General features: G+C 36.4%; 2 protein-coding genes and 1 pseudogene across 3 annotated transcripts in view; 1 reads left to right on the forward strand and 2 right to left on the reverse strand.

Moving 5' to 3' along the window:
- Nucleotides 1-24,542, reverse strand: part of CSPP1 (centrosome and spindle pole associated protein 1) — a 141,718-nt gene that overhangs the window by 95,602 nt on the left and 21,574 nt on the right. The gene's annotated exons all lie outside the window — the stretch shown is intronic.
- COPS5 (COP9 signalosome subunit 5) lies at nucleotides 585-14,212 on the forward strand. 2 transcript variants are annotated; one of them, XM_016152937.2, is made up of 8 exons: nucleotides 585-1,049; nucleotides 3,306-3,540; nucleotides 4,471-4,599; nucleotides 5,262-5,327; nucleotides 6,108-6,193; nucleotides 9,551-9,662; nucleotides 12,755-12,903; nucleotides 13,974-14,212. In XM_016152937.2, exons 1-8 carry the CDS (start codon nucleotides 907-909, stop codon nucleotides 14,056-14,058), a joined length of 1,005 nt encoding a protein of 334 aa, XP_016008423.1. In that variant the 5' UTR covers nucleotides 585-906; the 3' UTR covers nucleotides 14,059-14,212. The 2 variants fall into 2 exon arrangements, with proteins under 2 accessions (XP_016008423.1, XP_016008424.1); XM_016152938.2 differs by having other exon boundaries at nucleotides 927-1,057.
- On the reverse strand, nucleotides 9,036-9,154 carry LOC118612233 (annotated as a pseudogene).

Here is a 24,542-nt window from a genome sequence, read left to right on the forward strand (position 1 = left end):
CTACCAGTTCACATATTAACTGTTGGAAGAAAGCAAATAGGCTGTTCAAATTAACTCGGCCTCAGGGACAGAAGTGGTTTCACGGAGCAATGCTTAAGATTAATTTGTAAACTACTATAAAAGCTGTGTATTTGACATTTTCAGAACACGAATAGCTCAAATGGATTACAAAAGACATGGTCATAGCTGTCCACGGGTTTCCACGCCCGCCTCAGAATGCTCGAGAACGCCCCTCTTGAGAAGTGTTAAGGCCAAATTACCACAAGCCCTTAGGATTTTACGCTTGTGCAGGGAGGGATTCGTCTGTAAGTAAATTAGGATGTCACGTTTATCTTTCTCTCAACCAGCATCCAGAACTACTTATATCTCAATTTCTCCACAGGTATCCTTATTTTTAGTCTTTCCACAAACTTATCTCATTCAAGGTACCTACACCCACGTGAAAACAATTTGTCCTCCAATCCCAGTTTAAAGAGCTGCCCTCTTTCAATATGGCGGACGTTGAGTCTGCGCAGTACGAACAAAGAAGGCAACGGCACTTTCTGGCACGTTAACATGCCCTTCTTCCGCTGCGTAAGGCTATACCATTCTCATACCCAATCATTGAGTTTGTCCTACTTTACACATATAATTTTTCAAGATAATATGATCTTATTTAAGCCTCGGGAAGATTCCTCTGCCTCTGTTATGTAACTGCTTTTATATCGTCGCGTTTCCGAAGGGGCCCCGCCATCCCCGAATGGTCTGTACCAACTTCACCTCCGGTTTTAGGTGTCATGGCTGCCTCGAGAGGCTAGTACGAGTTTGCATCTGTGGTGGGGAGGCTCCTAAGCCCACACCCAGAAACCTAGCGAGGTAAAGTTGCGTCTTGCTTGTGGAGGCGACAGCTTCTCCATTTGCTCGGCGATGGCGGCGTCCGGGAGTGGTATGGCTCAGAAAACCTGGGAATTGGCCAACAACATGCAGGAAGCCCAGAGTATCGATGAAATCTATAAATACGACAAGAAACAGCAGCAAGAAATCCTGGCGGCGAAGCCCTGGACTAAGGAGTGAGGAGGTCCCTGGCGAGGCGCTGGGGAGGGAAGGGGTGGCGGGAGTTTAAGTCACCCAGGGGGAGTGGGAATTTAAAGGGGTGGAGAGCTTGTTTTTCATGCGCAGGGAGGAGAAAGAATGTGCGCCTGAGAAATTTTGGTCTACCGTTTATCCCCTCAAGTAGAGCCTAAGCCCCTCCACTAAGGCACTCTTCGTCTCCCCTTTCTGTTTCTATAACACCTTTGCCTGCAGAGGATGGAAGAGGAAAACGACAAGCGGTGATCTGTGTTGTCACTTTTCAACATCTGTATTGTAATATATGCTACACAGTCTGCCTTGCATCCTACCTATCTCGATATACATCTTGTTGGGACCTTCAGCTGATCCCAGACAGGAGACTGCAGCTGTCTTCAGAAATTGAGCCAGCCCAAGGGTCTCTAACAATGAGCCATCTTTTAGAGATCTATGATCGTTTTTTGACTGCTGGTAATTATTTCAGAAACACTCGAGGCTCTACCCAGTCTCCCAAAATGTTACTCTACCAGTTCACATAAGCTACAAATAATATCAGTAGAGCGTAAGGCTTTTTGCTCCTTAGCAAAATCCTTGTGTCCGTGAGAGTGATGACAAGTTGAGGATTCTTTACCCGCAGCATCTATCCTTTCCTGATTACAGATTGTGTTAGAGAGTAAAAAGAGCACAGTCTCTCTAATGGAGAGACAGTAAGAAGAGCGGTGGTCAGCAACAGAAACCACACTTCATCTGTCTGTTTTTTACAAGGCGAGCTTTAACTGTCAGTATTCAGATCCAGCAATGTTTACTGAATGCTTAATGTGGGCTGAGCACTGAGCTAGGAATTTCTCTATGTCATTTAATCCTCATGACAACCAAGTATTGTATTCTAATTCCTAATTTGCAAATATGAAAATAAGCAAATACAATTAAGTAACTTATTTCATGGTCACTCTACACCAATAACTCCTATGGGAGCAACAGTCAAACCTAAGATCATATCTAACTACTGTCACTATTTAGTTGATCCTTGGAAATTTACTTATACCTGTTTATCTGTAAAATGGAAATAAGACCTATTGGTGATGCCATAAATATATTTAAAAGGCTCTAAAATGTATGTAATAGGAGCACAATAACCCTCCCTTCCCCCCTACCCCCCCCCCCCAGTAAATGGAGGAGCCAATATTTTAATTCATGTATTGACTCCCAAGATCAGGTCTCCATGTTTTCAGTTGTGACTGAAATCTGTGGACACACATCTTAAAAAGGCTTCTCAGAGACACTGACTGACCACTTGATTCAGACTGGCTAGTTTGCCTGGTTGTTTGCTTCTTGAGCAGCCTATGCATTTTAGATTAATGTAGCCTCTTAAATATTTGGAAACTATCAGCTTTCCTCACTGTGGCTCTGATTATATTCATCATACCTGTCTTGGGCTGCATCAGTGAGATAGAAAATGTAATTTTATTCGATAGTAATTCATCCGAATCCACAGATGGCAAACTCCGAAATAGTGATAATAGTAGGACCAAAGATATTAGGGCTATATTTTTAATTTGAGGCTGATACCATAGAGAGAAGCCATGTCCTTCAACACCTTATTCTTTGAGGGTACTGTAAAAGATAGGTTAACAACGCTAATAACACTTAGCACTTACAAAGTTTATTTGTCAGGCACTAAGCTAAGCATTTTATATACATTATTTCACTTAGTTTATTTCCTCCTAACAACTCTCTGAAATGTCAGATGAGGAAACTGAGGCACAGGTATTAAGTGGTTGCCTCAAAGCCATAGCTAGGACATGGCAGTGCAAGGAGTCAGACCTAGGTAGGCAGATGTCAGAGTCCACATTCTTAACCACTAGGCCAGAAGATTTGACCTGAGACACAACCGTAGTTAGACACAACCGTCCAGTCGGAGTCAGAATCAGAGATCTGGTGATTCCAAAATTAGTGAAGAAAAAGTCTATCGAACTGGTCATGTAATTACCTCCTTTACATTTGAATAACATTTAAAAACAATGTCATAGTTTTCCCTTTCCCAAAGAGAAATATTTGGCAGGACTATGACATGTTTATCATTTCCATCCCCCTGCAGGAACTCTATCTTCTTCTGCTTCTGTATCTTTCCCACATTTCACACTTTCTCCCCTACCATCACTGTAAATTCCTTCAATACTTTATCTTCACACAAACTGTCTTTTGTAATTATACCTTATATAAGAAACTTAATTATACACTGTTCTTTTGTTTTGTAGTCACCATTACTTTAAGTACTGCAAAATCTCAGCATTGGCTCTGCTAAAAATGGTAATGCATGCCAGATCAGGAGGCAACTTGGAAGTGATGGGCTTGATGCTGGGAAAAGTGGACGGTGAAACCATGATCATTATGGACAGTTTTGCTTTGCCTGTAGAGGGCACTGAAACCCGAGTAAATGCTCAGGCTGCTGCATATGAGTACATGGCGGCATATATAGAAAATGCCAAACAGGTAAAATGTAGTTCTTTAAAGTTTAGCCACTGCAAGTTAAAGAGTCTCATGGCTTTTGAATTTCTAAAGTTAAAACTATCCTTTTTACATGAAAGTTATATTTTATGTTATTTTCAACAATTTCTATATAAAAGGTATATGAGATTAGCATGGATTTTTTTAAAAAATAAATTCTCAACACTCAAGAGAGTGTATCTTAAAATTTCTTATCACAAGAAAAAAATTGTAATTGTGTGGTGATGGATGTTATTTAACACTCATTGTGATCACTTTGCAATATATACATATTGATTGATTACAGTGTACATTTGACCAATATATCAATTATATCTCAAAAAAAAATTTTTAATTCTCACACTCATTACCAGATGTGTGCTTAAAAACAAAAATTTGGAAATAACTTAAATATTTCTGAGTATAAAACTGATTAAATAAATTATGGGATAGCCATACAATGAACTGCTAGCCAGCCTTTAAAAAAATAATTATCTATAGATTTACCGACATGGAACAAACCACAGAATATTTTGTTAAGTGAGAGAGCAAAGTGTAAAATACCATGTGGTATGCCATCGTGTGTGTTTTTATTAATCTACATATGTGCAAAGTATATTCTGTAAGCAAAGAATATATCTGGAAGATAGGTATGAAAGCAGCCGGTACAGGGGTACTGTCTGGGCTGAGAAACTGGACAGTTAAGGGGAAAGCAGTGGGAAGAAGCCGAATAACTTACTGTACTTGTATCTTGTTAGTTTTGTGTTTTGGGCATGTATTATCTATTCAGAACATTTTTTTAATGTGATAGTAGCATATGCTATGAACTATTCGACATACTATTATTTTACCATAGTACTGTGTAAACAGACAAATGCTAAGTGTCTCTAAGATTAAACAGGAACCTCAAGCTCCCTTTTCCTTGTCATTTGTCAGGTTGGCCGCCTTGAAAATGCTATTGGCTGGTATCATAGCCACCCTGGCTATGGCTGCTGGCTTTCTGGGATTGATGTCAGTACTCAGATGCTCAATCAGCAGTTCCAGGAACCATTCGTAGCAGTGGTGGTAAGTACTTTTACAACCAGTTTTAATTAAGTTCTCCATGAAGACTTACTAAAGCAAGAATGCCAAGACATAAAAACAGTGTGATTAGAGCAAAGCTCTGGTGTCAGTCTGCCCAGGTTTGAGTCTAAATTCCATTTCTTAGAAGCCGGGAGTTTGAACAAGTTACTTAACGTCTCTGTCTCTTCTCCCACTCTGTAAGATGAAGGTGATCACAGCACCTGTGTCTGATCTCCTGGCACGTAGTAGGCATTCAGTCAGTGTTGACTGAATTGAGTGAATCAGGAATTGCTAGAGCAGCTTACGCAATATTCAGTGTCCTAGATGCAATCCAGATCGCTATGAATGAGGAAGGTAGAAATTGTTCACTATTAAAAAAAATTTTTTGAGAATAGAGGTGAGCAAATCTTCAGATATTCTTAAATACTATAATAACGAGATCTTATCTCTAAATTAACTATGAGACATTTCTAAACTTACCACTTTTTTGAACTTTTATAGTTTTTTGCTTTGGTTGTTTTTTTCCTATTTGGTTATTTTCATTATTGTGTGTGTACATATGTGTGTGTAGTGTTATATGTACATATGTATTTCTAGGTTTATAATATTTAAACAAATGAAAGTATATAATGATTTTATAATAGATATTAAATATATCCCTGTAGATTGACCCAACAAGAACAATATCTGCAGGGAAAGTGAATCTTGGAGCCTTTAGGACATACCCAAAGGTAATTTTTTAAATTACGTAAGTTTTTTTAAATTCCAAATATTTGACTTATTTTTAAAGCTTTGTTATGGTTAGTATTTTGTTTTGTCCTAAAACAGTTTTTACAAAATAGCAGTCAACTTGTTCTTAGCAAGAAACAATACATTTTCAGAACTTTTTTTTTTTTAACTTGATAGCATATGCTAAGAACTATTTGGCATAATATTATTTTACCATAGTACTGTGTAAACAGACAAATGATAAGTGTCTCTAAGATTAAACAGGAACCACAAGCTCCCTTTCCCTCTTCATTTGTCAGGTTGGCCGCCTTGAAAATGCTATTGGCTGGTATTATAGCCACCTTGGCTATGGCTGCTGGCTTTCTGAGACTGATGTCAGATGCTCAATCAGCAGTTCCTGCATTTCATATTTTTGTGCTATATGTTGTTAATTTTACTAGAAAAGCTATCTTCATTTGTTAATAAGTGTCCATATGCCCATGGTATTCTGACAGGTACTAGAAAAAAACTAAATATATCGGTTTCCTTCCCCGCAATCTAAAATAGTTATTAGCACATGTGTACATCACCTGAGGACAAGAAAAATGACTCTATAAGCCAAATCCAGCCTTCAGCCACCACATAGAGATGAGGGAGGGTTTAAGCAATATACAATTTTTTTTTAGAATGTTTATGTTCATTATTTGGCTCCCACAATTAATGTTTCTATAAACAGAAAGCTACACATAAAACATGTTTTTCCTCTGGTTTTTTAGTCTTCTGTTTTCGTCATTTTTTTTTAGGGCTACAAACCTCCTGATGAAGGACCTTCTGAATATCAGACTATCCCACTTAATAAAATAGAAGACTTTGGTGTACACTGCAAACAGTAAGTAATTTAAAAATATATCTGATGCTGAAACTATCATAAAAAATCTCAGAGAGCATTCAGTCTTCAGTCTAAGCCCCTTATAGATGAGGAATAAAGGTTCAGACAAAATGCATTTCATATTTTTTAATATACAAATTTAGAATAATCTTTGAATTTTTTATCACTAATATTTTAATCTAATGTGTCTTTACAGAACCATAAATATTTTATCAATGTACATGATACTTGGCCCATCAATGAAATTAACAGTTGAAAGACATTCAGGGCCAGCCTAACACTAGCATATTGCAACCGTCGAAGTACCCAAGTTCCACTTAGCAAATTTCTTCCTAAACATTTTCACTCCAAAAGTTAAAGAAGCCATACTAAAAACCACTGAATACTTCTTTAAAACAGTGAATCTTACGGTATGTGAATTACTCTCAATGAGGACAGTTTTCTCCACCTTCTAAATATATCTTGTCACCTCTCTTATTATCACCTGGTCTCAAGTCACTACCACCTGGAGCTTGAACCAAATATAAAATGTAAGTCAGATCATGTTCCTCCTCCTCAGAATGACTTTCCATCTCACCAAGAGTACCATCCACAGTCCTCACCATGGACCGCACGTCCTGTGTGCTCTGGCCCCTGCTGCCTCTCTGAGCTCATCTCCTATCACTGAACCTTAGCTCTCTCCAGTCCAGCCATGTCGCCTCCTTATAGTTTGTCAGGTGTGCCAGGCAGCTTCCTGCCCTTAGGGCCTTTAAACTTGCTGTTTCCTCTACCTTGAACATTCTTCCTTATATCCAGGTGGCTCACTAACTACTTGAGTCATTGAGTATCTGTCTGTTTAAGGGTCACCTTAATAGAGAATGTTCACTGGTCACCCAGTCTAAAATAACACCTTCTTGTCACTCTGTGTTCCTTTCCCTGCTTTATTTTTCTTCCTAGCACTTATCACCATCTGATGTTTTTGCCTCCTTGTTATGTTTAGAGTAGAATTGATTCATTGCTGTATCCTAACATTTAAAACAGGGCCTGGACATAGGAGGGTGGGCCATCCCCCCAAAAAAATGCTGATGGTGCTGCTTCTTGATTTTCGGTCCTAGGCAGTGTCTATTATTGCTTCTTGTACAGAAGTTGAAGGTTTAGCTCTACAAGTAATTTTGAATAGTTTTGTTTTCAGCTCTGCTACTGAGATTTACAGCTAATTACATATTAGACCAAAAAAATTTTCATTGCATCAACCTATGGAATTAAAACAGTGATTACATTAAAGTGATCCAGAAATTTTAAAACATAAAAGTCTATTCTAGACCCTCGCTTTTCCATCCTTTATAAATCTAAAAATCTGTTGCTGCACTCATCCTCTGATCTTTTTCCTCAGGTCTAGCGGTCCAGCAGCTTTCTAAAGCTGACCTTTCCACTTGAGCCCCCACCTCACCTCCCCATACCTAATCCCTCACTCCTGGTGCCTCACTTCTTAAATGCCCTCTTAAATGTCTACACTCCAGATTTAAAAATAAAGACTGAGGTTTTGGTAATAGACATTATTTTTCATATCTTTTATCTGCCACTTACTAGCTATGTGGCTTTGAGCAAAGTCTTTACTCTCTAAATATCTTTGTACAGTGGGAAGAATGAATCTCTCCGTGTATGGTTGGAGGGAAGATTAAGTGAGAATGTGTATAAAGCACCTGGGACATCAGAGGTGCTCAAGAAATACTGTTCCACTTCCACATTTCACTAGCATTGTCCTTTTCATCTACAGATATGCATAGTATCTTAATCTTGAAAAGGCCTTCACTTAATTCTGATGTCTTTAAATTCTTATTCTTTTTCATTATTTATTCACTCTTGAACACGTATTTTTTTGTTGTGTCCATGTGTCTTTGTCATTTACAGCACACACTTGAGCCTCAGCTTTATTTCTTCACATCTGCCTCACTGCAGTGGCATCCTTTACGGTAGTCTTTCCTCTAACATGTCCTGCCACAGCCAGCTTTCTAAAACACCTCTTTGGCCACATGATTGCTCAGACACCTTCCATGAGTCCCAAGTACCTAGAAGATAAAGTTGAAATTTCTTAGCCTTTTATGTAATGTCCTCCACCAACTAGACCCCAACACAGCTTTCTAGTTTTCCCTCACATAATTCGGCTCTTGCTAATTTGTCCAGGCAAACTGATTTACTTAGTATTCCTTTCATGGCTTTCCATTTTGTGAGTCGATGCTCTCCTGCCTAATGCCCTTCTTGCTCTCAACATATCCATGCCAGAGACTCATGTAAGGATTACCTTAAATCCTGCCTTCTCCCTGGGGTTTCTTAGGGCAGTTCTGTCAACACTAAGAGTGTCCATGATTACTAATAGTTAATTGGTAGGTAATTCATTTTATATAGGCATTATAGCATCGCTTATCATTATTCAACATATGTCTTTTAATTTTTTGTGGATTCATACCACATCCTCTATATAAATGGTAAGCTCCTTAAGGTGAAGAAGTCCCTTGTTTTCCTTTGTATCCATCAGTGTAGAGAACATAGGGAGATATTTAAATATTTATTACTTTAAAAAATATGTTTTTCAGACATTTAACCAAGTTTACTTTGCTATCCCTGATTATAAATTAGGTACCTTTGGAAGCAGTAGTAATTCTTGTAGGTGATTTAAGGACCTACTTCAAAGTTTACTTTGCCATAAAACAGTAGGTCTTAATTAGGGGATTAGAATGGGAGAAATGGGGAATCCACATGTCATTTTCAGGTTTTTTTTTTTTTTTTAAGGCCAGGCAACCTGTGGTTGACCTCACAGATTACAAGGACTTTGTCAGTTTATAATCCCTTATTTTATTTTTTACGCCCACAGCACCTGGTCTTCCTAGTTGGTCTCCCATCTAATTACTAACCAGGCCCAACCCTGCTTAGCTTCGGAGATCAGATGGGATAGGGCTTGTTCAGGGTAGCATGGCCACAGACCATTTTCAGTAATTTTTAAAACCTAACAAAAATTACAGCTAACTCTAGAGAGGCAATTCATTAAGCTTTTCTGCTGTTACCTAGAATGTATGAATTCAATAACATGAGTAAATGTACGTCATTCAGAAAGTTCTTATTGGTTATTGATAACTCCTTGGGGATTTCTGGGCTCTACAAAGGGAGGAAGCAACACAAAGCTTAGTGAGCTGGACGTTTGAGGCCACCCCCTGAAGTGGGAGGGAACTGTTGTGGTTATTACCTGTTGTTCTGTTGGACTGAAAACTAAAATGTGATTATCTGGATATAAAATGTAATTCACTTAAATTTGGCCATAACTTTTATATGATGTAGTTGAAAATTTTTTTTGCTTATTAAATTTGTCCTTCTGTTTCACAGATATTATGCCTTAGAAGTCTCATATTTCAAATCCTCTTTGGATCGCAAATTGCTTGAGCTCTTGTGGAATAAATACTGGGTGAATACGCTGAGTTCGTCTAGCTTGCTTACTGTAAGTACTATACTTGCAAGGGATGAGTCTGAGTTTTATCTAGGCTACATAAGTTGTTTAATAATCTGAAACTCTGTTTTCATGGAGAGGCTATGGCTGACTTGGCCAAGACAACTGGGCTGGGGTCAGGTTCTTCACAACCAGAGCTGGGTTAGGCAAAGGTCTGTGTCCTGGGCGATCGAGACCACGTCTAAATGGCAGCTGTGGTAGCCAGATGAGGGTGACATCAGCCCCCGCTGTAAGGAGACTTATAGAGAGAAAATACAAATACTGTTTTTCATTGTGTCAAGTATTTCAGGTAGGACACTGGTAACAAGTTATAGAAGACTCAACCAAACTAGCATAAACGAAAAAGTGAATCATGTGAGCCGCAGACTCCAGGAGTAGGTCTTAGTTCAGCCTTAGCTAAGTTTGCATTCAAACATTAGAAGGTCTTAGTCCTTCTTGCTCAGCTTTGATTTCATGTCACTTGGCTTCAGTGTTAGGCTTCATGTGAAAGCAGTATGACAGTTTCAGACATCCTAGCCTCTCACACATTCATTCATTCATTCATTCATTCATTCATTCATTCATCCATCCATCCATCCATCATCCCCAGGTAAAGCCTCATTGTGTCTAAGCTTTGCTTAGGTCACATGCTCATCCTTAAACCTGATCTAGGCCAACACAGTGAACATCATGAGTGGCTAGGCCAAGGCAGATGTTTTACTATAGGTCTGGGGCAGAAGAAATTCAGGGGCACATAGACTAAAAATAGGGAAAGAACTGTCCCAGAAAAAAATCAAAATATCATTACCTTAAAGCAGCAGATACTAGGTAGCAAAAAACAAAAACAAACAAAAAACAGTATTTTCTTTCCGAAGTATCATTTAAACCCAATTAGAAGGATATTTATTTAACAAGTTTCTATCAATTCTCTAGAGTTTACTCAGGAACAGTTTTTTTCTACTTTTAAAAAAGGCTACTTCATATAGTGCAATTTCGAGTAATAATCAGAATCACACACTTTGGAATAAAATTAATTCAGTTCAAAACAACTGTGCCATTTTACTAGCAGTGTGTGACCTTCAAAAAGTTATTTAATGTGACTGATCCTTTCTTGGACTCAATGTACCTGCATCATTAAGTACATTGAGAATTAAATAAAATACTTCATATAAAGCAGTTAGCAGAGTATCTGGCATACAAGAAAGTCTCAGTAAATTATTCTGTTGTTGTTTGGCTCATTATATTCAGGGAAAAAGACCTCACTTGAGCATATTTACTGTGCCTTTAAACACAATTCTGAAAAATTTTCTGTTTTTATTTTTTATCTTCAACAGTCACAAGTAGTAAATTAGAAGGAAGGAGAGTGATTATAATAGCAAACATGTAAGTGCTACATATGTGTCAGATACTGCTACATGCTTTATATATGTGTTGTTTCCTTAGACGCAAATGTACTAATAGCAGCTAGAAGTGACACATGATGGCAAAGGAAGAAAACACTCACACCAGAGCATTCTGAACCTTTGTGTAAGGGCAGACCTACCTGCTCAGCCTATGGCTGTCCCTGTATCCCAGCACTGCATATATTGAGGCCATTGATAATCAAGAAAAGGTTAAATTATATTTCTTCTTTATGGTTTTATATATGGTACATTGCAGCATTTAAAGAAAGAAATATATGTTCAACTCATCTCTTTCTCTAGTTAAAGCATGTAATCTAAAAGCTACCAGAAAGTTATTTTCTACTTTAGGAAATTAGTTCCCTATATTTATTTTCTACGTGTTTGAAATTTAATTGATGTCATTTTATTTCATTTTAATAGTATAACTGTTTCTGCCATCGTACATTTTCATGGCTTGAACTAAATCTTCCAAGTCTGAAGCGATCTATAAACCCTAGGGTTTTTTCCAAATATGGGGTGAGGAGGGTGTGTTGGTGTTCTAAACCAGTTAGATCCACACAAAGTGAATATAATTGCATCTTTAAAAAATATCATAAGTTTGAAAAATCATTGTAAGAGCTGGTAGCATTTTAAAGGGCTCTCTTCAGTGACTGTAATAGCAGCAAATAACTTTTCATATTTAGTGACTAAATATACATCATGTATAGTCTTACAAACCGAGCAAATAGAATAAAATACTAATTGTTGCCAAGTTGTTTATTTAATGTTTGTGCACTTCTGTTGAAGATATAGGCAAGAAAAGGAATATATACTTTACAAATCATCTTTATGAAAATTTGTTTATTTTAGATATATTTTCAAAACAATATCCCATAAAAAATTTTTTTTGGAAATATTATGGTTAAGTGTATATATGTAACTTAAAATTTTTATTTTTTAAAGTATGGAATATTAAAAGACAAAATATATTCCAGCTTACCAAAACAATAATGTAGGGGTGCAATGTGAGCAGATAACAACACTTTGAAATCTAACTGTGGTGATAGCTAGGTGGAGGGATTATATGTGTTTCTTTTTTCCTTTGTACTGCTCTATATTTTCCAGATGTTGTGCAGTAATTAAGTTTATAATCAGAAAAAGCTAAAACAATGTTATTTTTGTAAAAATATCATCATAAGTACTAATTCTGAAAGTTCAGCAAGAACAACTAACAAAATTATCTAACAATTTTTAAGCCTTTACCAGGTACCATGGACAGACCTAAGAGCTTTATATATGTTATTTAGTTTAGTCTTCACCATAGCCTTAAGGTAGAAATTACTGCCTTCTTCCTCCGTTTTCAGAAGGGGACTTAAGGCACAGAAGAATAAAGGAGCAGAACCAGAACCAGGACCAGAACCTGGACTCTACTGCCAGGGCCTCTCATTATAACATAGATTAGATTTCAGCCGTCAACAAGAAAATTTTCAAATTTAATCTTGAAATTATAAAAGGGAGAAACTCTACACTTGCCCTGCTTGTACTTTGGAGTCAATTTTGAGTTTTGGCAAGTTTAATGTGACTTCTTAATTCACTGACTATCCACTTAGATTTCATAGTGGAATTCTTTGTAAATGAAATGTTCTATATGGAAGAAAATGAATTTACATTAAATTTATCTAATGGTAGACTGTGTACTGACACAATACCATTTCCCCACAGAATGCAGACTATACCACCGGTCAGGTCTTTGATTTGTCTGAAAAATTAGAACAGTCAGAAGCCCAGCTGGGACGAGGGAGTTTCATGTTGGGTTTAGAAACACATGACCGGAAGTCAGAAGACAAACTTGCCAAAGCTACACGAGACAGGTAAGAGCAGATCTGTTCCTGCCCCTCCTTTTGTTTCAGGATTTGCAAATAATAGGATTCAAATTCCTTATGATTTAACTTACTTATAACTTAGAATGGTACCTGAATATTAACTAATTGGGACGTTTAAAAGTTGTCAAATGTAGATTTTATTTTTGAAAATTTAGTAGGCAGTAGGTAAGATGAAGTGTTTTAGGAGCAGAAGTGCTCTTGGATTGGAATTACCTCATTCCTTTCTTCTCTATGGGTTTTCAGAAGGTATATGTAGAGCTAGTGGCCTGGATAAAAATTACATTTTTCTTTGACAGTAGGTCTCATTTTTGGTATTTGCTATGTGTGTTTTTGCTCAGCTGTCTTTATAGGTCTGTGATCTATAATTTTATCTACATTTACATCTCAATTTCTTATGAAACAAAAATTTCACTATGGGCATGTTTCCAATTATATAAGAAGAAAAGAGGAAAGACAAAAGTAGTAGTACAAAAGTAGAGAGTTTTCCTTTTTTGGGTAACTTAACAAGAACTGCATCTTTTCTGATGAATGGGTTGTTATTGTTTTTTGCTTTTATTTTTTATCAATTCTAAAATCTTAAATCCTTCACTCACTAATCTAACTTTGACTTTTAATTGTTTGAAGGATGTTTGTGATGATTTCAGGAAAAAAGCATAAGATTCTTTAAAATCATGTTTTAAATCATTCTAAGTAATAAACAAGGAACAACAGATTTTAATATAATATTGGAATTAATCTATAATTATGAATTATATAAGTTCAGTCACTTTCTAAAACAACTTTTCCCAAAGCTGCCGGCAATTTACAAAACTAACTGTTATGAATTGTATCAGATTTTACATTGTCATTCTTTGTGAAGGTGCTAGTAAGTACAGAAATGATCAAAAGACATGCAGAAAGCTAAAAATCACAAGAGTAAACTATAATTGGTGTGGTTTGGGAATACTTCATAGAACTGAAAATTATTGAGGGTGTAAGGACAGAAATGGGGGAGGTGTTGCATGTTTGACACAGTTTTCAGTTCTTGTGACATTATGCAATGTGTCTTTTCTTTCCAGCTGTAAGACTACCATAGAAGCTATCCATGGATTGATGTCTCAGGTTATTAAGGATAAACTGTTTAATCAGATTAACATCTCCTAAACAATCACTAAGTAGTACTTTTGCCTGAAAGCCAGTATGAGAAAAATACTCAAGTAACACTTTAAAACAGTTACCAAAAACTTGATTAGAAGTATAAGGTGCTCTGAAGTGTCCTGAACATTAACATCCTGTAATAAAACTCTTTAAAATGAAATGGTTTTTTCACTGTTTTGTGGGAAGGGTTACATTACTTTTCTGGTGTCCTTTAATGTTATTGAACATGAAGGAAAGAGAGATGTTTATTAGAATCTTTCTATTTTTTAAAGAGTTTTGCCTATCTAAATTAGTCAAAGAATTTCAATGTTTCACTTGCCATAGTGATTATCAGAGCCACTTTTCAATTTGCCTGTACACTAAGTCCTCACTTAACATCATCAATAGGTTCTTGGAACTGCAGCAAAATGACATATAATGAAACTAATTTTACCACAGGATAACTGATATAAACAAGAGTCAAGTTCCTACGGCATCTCATCAACGTTTTAATGAAACGACATCGGATGAAACAGCACTATTCAAGGACCTGCTTTACCTTCTTTTGACAGCCAAAAATATAATATAACATGGCATTTTTGTGTTCCTATGAAACATTAACCAAGTCACACCATAAATTATTTTCCTGAAAAATCACATAACTTATTTGAGACAGCCTAGCACAGGGTATCTAGTCATTCAGCTATTCACCAAGCTCTTTTACTGAACCAGGCCCAGTTTTACTCAGGAGATATTCTGAACAAGGTAGACATGATCACTGTCCCCACAGAACTTACCGTGGAGACCAAAGCTGAGAACCTCACTAATGACACTGCTGTGAAGGGAGAAGTAAAGTGTGCTGGGGAACTTGAGGAAAAACACCTGCCCCAGTGAGGAGTCGCCCAGGTAGGCTTCCTGAAGGGAGTACCTGACGTTAAGCTGAAATTTTAAAGATAGGAGAACTGGACAGGAAAAGCGTAATGAGGACGGAATTACTTTTACAGGCAGAGAGTACAGCAATGTGTGAAAGGCCAGAGGCAGAGAGAATGAGGACTGAGATTCAGACTTGCGTGTTGAGCAGAACATGGGAAGTAGCAAGAGATGCCTTTAATTGGTAAGATGAGGAGCCTTTTGGACTATGCAATAGCAATGAGGAGTTGAACCTTAAGCAGCACAAATTTACTAGATTGCTGTGTCTAAGAGTGCTCGAGAGGTTTGGGGTTGAGGGCTGGATGACATGACCTAGGAAAATAAAGAGTAAGAAGAGCCCAAGACATTTAAAAAAGCAAACTTTTAAAATAGCAGAGGAAGAGAAGACCACAGGAGCAGAGATGTAAGGAAAGTAATTTACCAGTGACTTCACATGCTGCCAACAGGTCAAAGAAAACAAAGCCTAAAAGTTTTCCATTAGATTTAGCAATGAAGTGGTCTTTGGTAAGATGAGAAAGCCAATTAACACTAGTATCCAAATACTTGCTCACAGAGAGTTGATGGCATTAGCATTTGGTCTCGTTTTATATCCTTTTAAATAAAAGCAGGCACCCCTGGTTTCAGATGGTTCAACCTGACCTCCATTTCTACACCCTTTTAAAAAAAATGACTGTCCGCAACAGACAGCCAAAATCTGTATTGACTGCCATAGCCTTCTGTGATACCGATACCATGTTGAATCATTTAATTAAGAACCTCTGACAAGCTCATTAAGGTCTCTGGCAGGCATGACTGAATGGTGAAGGTTTTGAATGAAAAGAGTAAGGAGTCACTGAAGTCACCATGAAAACATACTGGCAGTTTTCATGCCAAGACTAGAATATAGTTATCCACATTTAATTTGACGTTGGTGACCTAATCAATTACACCTTGGTGTGATGGAAAATAGCTATGGTAACAACAGAATTACCAGGAAAAACAAGCTTTTTAGTTCTAACTTCATTGGATTTATTTTGGTGTCAGTATTTCAGTTATGATGCCTTGTTTGAGACACACACACAGTGCTGTAAAAAATAAGAATTTGTTGAGTCACCTAACTCCAGGATACAGAATCAAATTTGCCTTAGGTACAGCTGGATTAAGCTTCCTATTATAGTTCTCAGCTTTATTCTCCACATGTTGACTTAAACCTAAATCTGATTCCCCAAACTGGCTGCACACTGCACCATCCAGTTAGGAGGAAATAGCTGCTCAAAATTGTCAAAATAGGTTCCCACTTCACTCTGATTGGTCTAACTTGAGTTGTGAGTCGACCCTCGGGATTATACATAATGACCGTTTTATACCAATTAAGGGCCACCCATGGAGCTGGAAGTGGGTAAGCGATACCCACTATGCATAACTACTACATGTTGAGAAGTGAAATGGATACTACAGAGACAACCAACAATGTCCCCTCTACTCATTGGCCCAGCCCAGGCAAAAATAGCCCCAAAAAAGAACATTTGTGTTTTATTGTAAATATAGTTACTTGATCAAAAAGCAAGATCCTTTACAAATATTTTTAAAGGATATCTTTAAGTTTTAATGTATTATCATAATCACTTTTGGTATAAGTGCCCCAATTTATTTTACTGAGCTTTTAGCAAATCAAGGTTCAATTTGCAGCCATCATTCAGAAACTAATGAATTCAGAAACTAATGAATTGGGGTTACCTTTTCCTGCAAAGTATTATCTTACAGCCTTGAGCTATTTGGGAGCTGAAAAGGCCATTTTATAAGTGAAGTCTGTTTTTTGTTCAGTTCCAACTTTTTTCAGAGATAATTTCTCAAGCTCTTTGGTGATAATATACAGGAAATGTCAATCGTCATCAAAAGCTTAATCTAATGTCCAAGTAGTAAAATGAGCCAGAAGCACAGGCCAGAGAAGAGGTGGAGAGAGAAGTCATGGATATGGCATGGGGATTGGGACCAGTTAAGGATACAGCGAGATCCCAGAATCAAGGCTGTCCTAGTTTTTCCAGATTGTTTTACTACTGTCTCAAGGTCCTAGTTACAAACAATTCAACAACATTAACTTATATATACTCTTGAGAATATATGCATTTAGTGCCATTTTCATGTTACGTTGTCCAGTTACATGAGCACTAAATTCTACATGTTTTATTTATTGATTAACAATAAAACACACAAGTTGTTATTTTGAAATCAGTAGTACAGCCAAGAAAGAAGAGCCAACGGGGGAAAGAAACTGTTTGTGCTCCATTGTTTCTTAATTGGGAAAATAAGCTCTCAGACCAAACATCACATGCTCCATTTGAGGGATCTAGTCTGAAGATTGTTGTCACAAATTAGTATGACTACCTAGTACGCAGAATTTTGAAAAATCACTGCATTGCGCAATAGAATAATAAACTGCCCAATAGTACAGCCACTTGAAAATAAACACAGAAAGGCAGGAGCTTAAGTAACTTTACAATGAATCAGAGGAACTATTTAGGAGTTGGAGTGCTACATATTGCAGAGGTTCAGTTTCCAAAAACTGTTCTGAGTGATGAGGTACAGATGCATAAGTCATGCATGCAGAGAAGAGTTCATTTATATTGCTACGTCTGCACTGTATCCACCACATGTAGCTGAATAAACTGAACTGAACAGACTGTTGAGTTCCAAGGTTTCTTTCTGAATTTCTGGATTGTTTTAACTATAAACTCCAAAGATACACATTGGTGAGGAATGTGGAGGGGCTTTTTTGTTCTGAGGAAGGGGTGATTTTTAAAGATAAGAAAATGTACTACACAGAATGACAGCTCTTTTTTGTTGTTGTTCAACCTTATATTAAAAAAAGTAAAAGATGATTATGTTCAAATTATGATGAGGTAATTATTTCATTCACTGTTTAATAACTGATATATCTATGTCATTGTGTTTACAAAATACGAGTTAGAAAATTGAAAATCTAATTGTGTGTTCTCCTTTTGGCCTGTTTTCAATACAAGTTCCAACAGCAAATAAATTTACCTTCTTGGGGCCAAAATGCTAGTTTAAGGACTTCAAGTAACTTCCTCTGAAGTAATCAATTTGTAAATTTCTAAAAGTTAATAAATCTTGTATCCAAATAGTAGTAGAAGAAATACCATTCATCTTTGTAAATATCACTTTAAGATCTACTTATTTTAGAAAACTAATAACACAAAACGCAGGTCAACTGTAACCAGACTGGCATACTTAAACTTTTGATCTCAAAAATCAGAATATTACAAAAATGAAATAAGGAACTCTGTCATTTCAGGTCAAATTTGGGAGGAAACAGCTAAAATCATAGCTTGATACGTAACACCAATGATTAATTGCTTTTTCAACATGTGGATTATCTTGGTGCCAAAAATTATGGAACAATTGCCTAACAAATTGGAGAGTCCCTGATGTCAGTACTCATATTTTCTTTGGATTATACTGAGCAATTATGCTAAACTTTCTAATGATTGAGTAAAATAGTATCGTGCCTTGGGGCACATTTTGATGAACTACAGTTGTACTTTCATAACCTAAGAGGCATATGCAAAAAGAAGTATATTGTCTATACTAGAGATCTGTGACCTTTATGCTAGATTCTAGAGAATTATAAATATCGTATAACTATGAATATGTTTAACATTAATAGTCATTACTTAAAACTACTAACCTTCCTGAAAAATTAGTTGGTATAAGCCAATCTCTAAATGAATGCTTAATTTAAGTAATTCATTTTGTTCCTAAAATTTGCTACTTCATACTCCATATTCAACTCATTATTTGTATTATCGATGATACTAAATAAGTCTTTTAAAACATGTATGAGTTTAGTTTTAATATTTTACTTCATCTCTTATGTAATCCATGTATCATTTCTTACATGTTTCCAGTAAATTTGACGCTATTATCTGAACATTCTGGGCTTAAATAACACAAATTAAACTAAATAAGAGATCAATTTATAATCTTACATATGAGTACACACCATGTTGAATAATTACAACTATATGAAATGTTCTATAGCTTCAGAGAAGTTAATGTGATATGCCACCAATGTGAGACTTAATTATACATGATCACTTTTTAGAGAACATTATTTTTAAATTTTCTAACTAGTCTTAATATTTGAGATAAAATATTATATCACTTAAAACTAAGGAACTATGAACTACTGAAATGGCAATTCATTTAGACAGACATCAACACTATGGGCTTTTAATTATCCCAAGACCAAAAAATAATTTATTGGCAATTGCTTTACCTATTTCTGCAAAGATCAAAATGGAAACAAAATCTACATTAAATAGGAGAAGCACAAGTAGAAATTATATTTTCTATTTCTCAGGCTCCTGCTACCAGATTTCTAAGAGTATCTTTGAGAATACTATACTCATCGCATTAATATCTCACTACATTTCAATTAGGATTTTGAATTTCAACTTAAAGTGGCAACTGTTCTTTCCTCCGAAATCTAAATATAATAAAATTAGTTTTTTTTTTCCTATTAACAAAAGGAAAATGTATATACTGCCTTAAAAGTTAAATACTGTGATATAGCAAAATCCAAAATTTTCACTGTGGCCTACAGATGGATCTGGTTCGTTTTCCTCTTATTCTATTCTCTGCCTCCGCACCATGCTTCATCCACACTGTCCTCTGCACCCTGATGCTCATCCACCCTTCCCCCTCTCCAGGCCCTCAGACCGGCTGCTTCCTGCACCTGGAACACTTCCTCACCGACTCTCACAAGCCTGGCTCATTCTTCAAGTCTCAGTTCAAGTTCTGCTCCTCAGAGAGGCCTTGCCTATCTCCCTCATCTCAAGGAAACACCTCTCCTCTTCCCTCCTTCCTCTCCACTTCTATACTCCAGTGTCACTCTATTTATTTCCTTTGCAGGACGTACCACAATCTGAAATTATCTTGGTCATTGATATATTTACTTTTTCACTTACTAGTCTCCTATTACTAGAATGTAAACTCCATGAGGGTAAAGATGTGGTCTAACTAACTTCTGCATCCCCAGCACCTTGAACAACAGCACATGGTGGACATTGTGGAACTATTTGTTCAATGAAGAGAGAAATGCAGTAAACACTTCGATTTGTTTTTAAGAAACATTAATATGCATTTTGGAATGACAAGATTAAATGTGTTCATGTCTTTTTAGAGGAAACTGACTTTTGTTGCAATATGAGATCATTATAAAATGAATACTGTTTCCCAAACTTATTAACAGATTTAAAAAAGAGCGAAAAAATGCTTTTTTAAATTGTTCAATCAAGGGTCACTATTACAGAAATATGCAACAGGCCACACACTAGTAAACAAAAAGCACCAGCCATTGTCAAAAACAAGCACGAAGGAGTGAAACTCTTTTCAAACAAGTTGACCAAAACTGGAAGACAAAAGCCCCAGCAAATAAAGCAATTACATACAGGTATACAGATATACAAGATGTTTTTACAGACTTTAATAAATTATTTTGAAAGACATGAGAATAAAGTATATTACATTGTTGAGTTTCACTCTTAACATGGATCCATCACCAACTAATTAAACTTTTGCTGAACTTATTATTGGCCTGATAAACTTAAGCAAATTCTTGGTTCTCCATTAGAAGACAGGTTCCCACCCCTGGTTCTAAAGACAATTAAACAATGAATTTCCTGAAATCTAATCTAAACTTTTCTAAAATTGTAAGTCCCTTTCTTGTAAATGTTCCCTGAAAGACTGAAACTGAATTGTTAGACTGTGGGCAATAGATGTTTCAGAGATAAAGATAAAACATTACTTAATTAGAAAATCAATGACAATGTTTGCAAAAATCCTTTTCAAAAAACAGTTCTACTCTAAGATATATTAACTGTATGATATGTGTGACTTTAAGTAATGAAACTAATTTTCGGCTTACATCCCTTACAGTCACATCCCATACATGTTATATTTATTACAAGGTGACTATAGTGGAGGGTGGAAGTGACACTTTTAGAAGAAAGTTTCTGCATATTAAACATCATAGAAGTTTTAGAATAGAACTTGAGAAATTCTTTGTGTATTAAATTAGGAGAACATTAAAAAATAAGTAGAACTTGACAAAGTCCTTTCACATTCATTCTTAGTAGTGAAGGGGGCAGTGGAAAGACAGCTGGATTTGAAAGTTTCTGAGATTTGGTAACTGAATATGGGGGCACTAGTAGGTGAGAGAGTACCCTGCTTTAGGTAGCAGGGTGGACTGTGGGAAATACAGAAACTAGAGGAGGCAGGTCAGATTTGTGCAGGATAGAAATTAGTTCAGTTTTGACAAGTTCATATTCTAATGCCCCTAGGAATTCATACCCAGATGGAATGAACATCTAGCAGCCAGTTGGATGGATTTGTCTGGAACTCGGGAGAAATACTTTGGATTATTTTAAGTATAACCTATGTAATAACATTACTGTATTTAATAAGGGACATAAATTAGTTACTAAGTTTTTTAAGAAGTATTTATTATTGGTACCCATATTGAGTACATATGGCATTAAAAGACCATGAAGTTCTCAGTTAAGTGACCATCCCCAGATTATAGAAATCGAGATTAATACCTTGAATGTATACAATTTCCTTCATCGACCAAAGGGTTCCCTCTGTATTGATTTTATAACTTGCAGCTTCTATAAATGGATCCTTGTTAAGAAATCTTTCACTGAAAATCTAAAAGGTCCCTGGTTTGATCCTAGGTTTTGGCACCAAAAAAAAAAAAAAAAAGGGAAAGGAAAGGAAAGGAAAGGAAAGGAAAGGAAAGGAAAGGAAAGGAAAGGAAAGGAAAGGAATGAAGTAAAGGAAAGAAACATGAAATACTTACATGACCCATTCCCTCCCCTTCCCTCCCTCCTTTCCTCCCTCCCTCCCTCCCTCCCTCCCTCCCTCCTCCCTCCCAAAGAAAGAAAGAAAAGAAAAAAGAAAGGGGAAAAAATATTTTCATTTCAGCTAAGCCACAACCTCCTACAGTGACTTTCATTTATCTCTGAGCTCCACTCAGAATGTCCTATGAAAATAGGAATCATGTCCCAAATTTCTAAGCAAATCTTCCTCCTTGAGGGAATTTTTCATTGCTCCCTGTATTAGTTTTTTTATTGCTGCATAACAAATTATCCAAAAACTTAGTGGCTTAAAACAACACACATTGATTATTTCACAGATTTCATGGGCCAAGAATTTGGGTCCTGTGCTTCAGAGTCTCTCACAAGGCTATAATCAAGGTGTTGGCCGGGGATGGCATTTCATCTGAAAGCTCACCTGGGGATGGATCAACTTCCAAGCTTAAACAGTAGTTGCTGGCATTAGGGATCTTGTTGGACTGAGGCTCCCAGTTCCTCACCAACTTTTGGCTAGAGGCCACCCTTAGTTTCTTGCCAGGTGAGGCTCTCCTAATGACAGCTTGCTCTATCAACAAGCATAAGCTAAAAATACAATAGTCTGCTGGCAAGACAGAAGCAAAATCTTTTGTAACCAAACTGCGGAAATGACATGTCATCAATTTTGCTTTATTCTACTGGTGAGTACAAGTCTTTGGATCAAGGCCACATTCAAGGGTAGGAGACTACGCAAGGGCACGACAGGAGGTGAGATCACTGAGGCCGTCTTAGAAGCCTGCCTACCATACTCGCTAATATTTACCAATCTACAAGGTTAGGACTAAAAAAGGAGTTAACTCCAATAAAAGCAAATTTTTCTGTATAGAGTGATGTGATGATATACATGTCTAGGTCCTTTAAAACGTTGGTTTCTCAATGAAAGTAAACATTAAAGGGCTTGCTTAGTGCTTCATATAGGGCTGTGTAGCATGGACTCTAGAAGGTCAAAAAATACAAAAAATGTCCAAAGATATGTAGAACAATTTTTGAAATAAGTGTGCTTCTGCTTAAAGTTACTTGAAAACTCTATAGGACACTTTTAAAAGTGAACTTTTTAGCACAATTCTTCCAAAAGTGCCTTTTAAAATGATTCTCAAGACTTCACATTTTTTTAAAAAATAGAAATTTCCCAACATCTGTCAAAATGTAACTCTTAGACTACTTTATACTGAACTTAGAAACGTGGCACTGAAAACGAGTATTTCTTATAGTCTGCCAAATTTCTGCCACCTAGGAAAATACACAGATGACTGTTTAACACTGTGTGCCACTAGACAGGAATTATATTTCACATCTTAATGAGAAAATACTTTCTTTTAAACTTAACCTCTTGCATCAAAAAAATTAATTAGTAATTCAACCATTTGAAACTATTTTAAATACCAGCAGTCACAAAGAGATTTTCAAATCCACAAAGAGTAGACTCTAAAAATGAACTTTCAGAATATAATTTTCTCATTTTTTAAAACCTAATTATTAAAGTAAGAGACATAAGCATTTATAATCCCACCACCAAAAATAACCACTATTAAATATTTTGGTATATAGATCTAGACACAAGTATAGATCTATAGCTCTACATCTAAGTTTATACTGTAGAGATATAGACATATGTATGTATATGTCTATGTATACATAGATATATAACATTTTAGACATTTAAATGTGTATGTAATTTTACTGAAAATGAAATCATACTCCTTTTTATGATGATACATGAAACCGTTATAAAACAAAGATTAACAGAGTAATTGATTTTCAGTGAGGCACTTCTAAACATGTTTCTAGCAAAGTAATGTTAGAAGCAGGTTAACTGAATGCTACACAGAGAAATGGGCCCTGCATACGTTGCTAAAGCTGTTGTTCCCAAATGAATGACCTATAAAACAGGAAAAAAGGGCATCTGATTTGTGCTATAGTGTTTTAGCCATGTTATTTTGATTATTCTTTTTCTTCTTTATTCCCTTCTATAGCTTTTTATTCTGTTAGATAACTCCTTCCTTAAACACTTTCTCTGGAGTCTAAATCTAAATTACTAGTTTCTGAATCACTGAATTATTATTTGTTCTCAGAACAAATCTCCCTTCCAATGAACCTTTCTTTGATATCTTAACCAGCTTTGCTTCCCTCTTCCATCCAAACTAATTGGCATGGTTATTGACTTGCTGCATGCCTCTTTTCCCTCACGACCATTTATAGCCTTATGGTTTCAATGATTAGTTCTAGTCTGGAAACTATTAAACCTATCTCATCCCACATATGTGTGAATCAGACTTATCCACTTCTCTTCAAATTATTTGCTACCTCTCCTCATTCTCTGGTATTGTTCCTTTATCCTAGCTAATGCCCACATATGTGTGAATCAAACTTATCCACTTCTCTTCAAATTATTTGCTACCTCTCCTCATTCTCTGGTATTGTTCCTTTATCCTAGCTAATGCCCAGTAGTTATCTTCAGCTTCTCCCTCCCTTTATCCTATCCAGCCTCTTTCCGTTAACTCATGCTTCAAAATGCCTCCTAAATTTGTTCATTCCTTGACTTCACCCCTAACCCAGGCCAAAACTGCCTCACAACTGGACTTAAGCAACAAAATCTTGAATAGGGTTAGGGTTCAGCTGTCCCCATTCCTCTGTCCCTCTTTCTAGACTACTCATTGTAACCATCAGTGA

The sequence above is a fragment of the Rousettus aegyptiacus genome, unplaced genomic scaffold (assembly GCF_014176215.1).
Source record: "Rousettus aegyptiacus isolate mRouAeg1 unplaced genomic scaffold, mRouAeg1.p scaffold_m13_p_15, whole genome shotgun sequence".
NCBI classification, from domain to species: domain Eukaryota; kingdom Metazoa; phylum Chordata; class Mammalia; order Chiroptera; family Pteropodidae; genus Rousettus; species Rousettus aegyptiacus.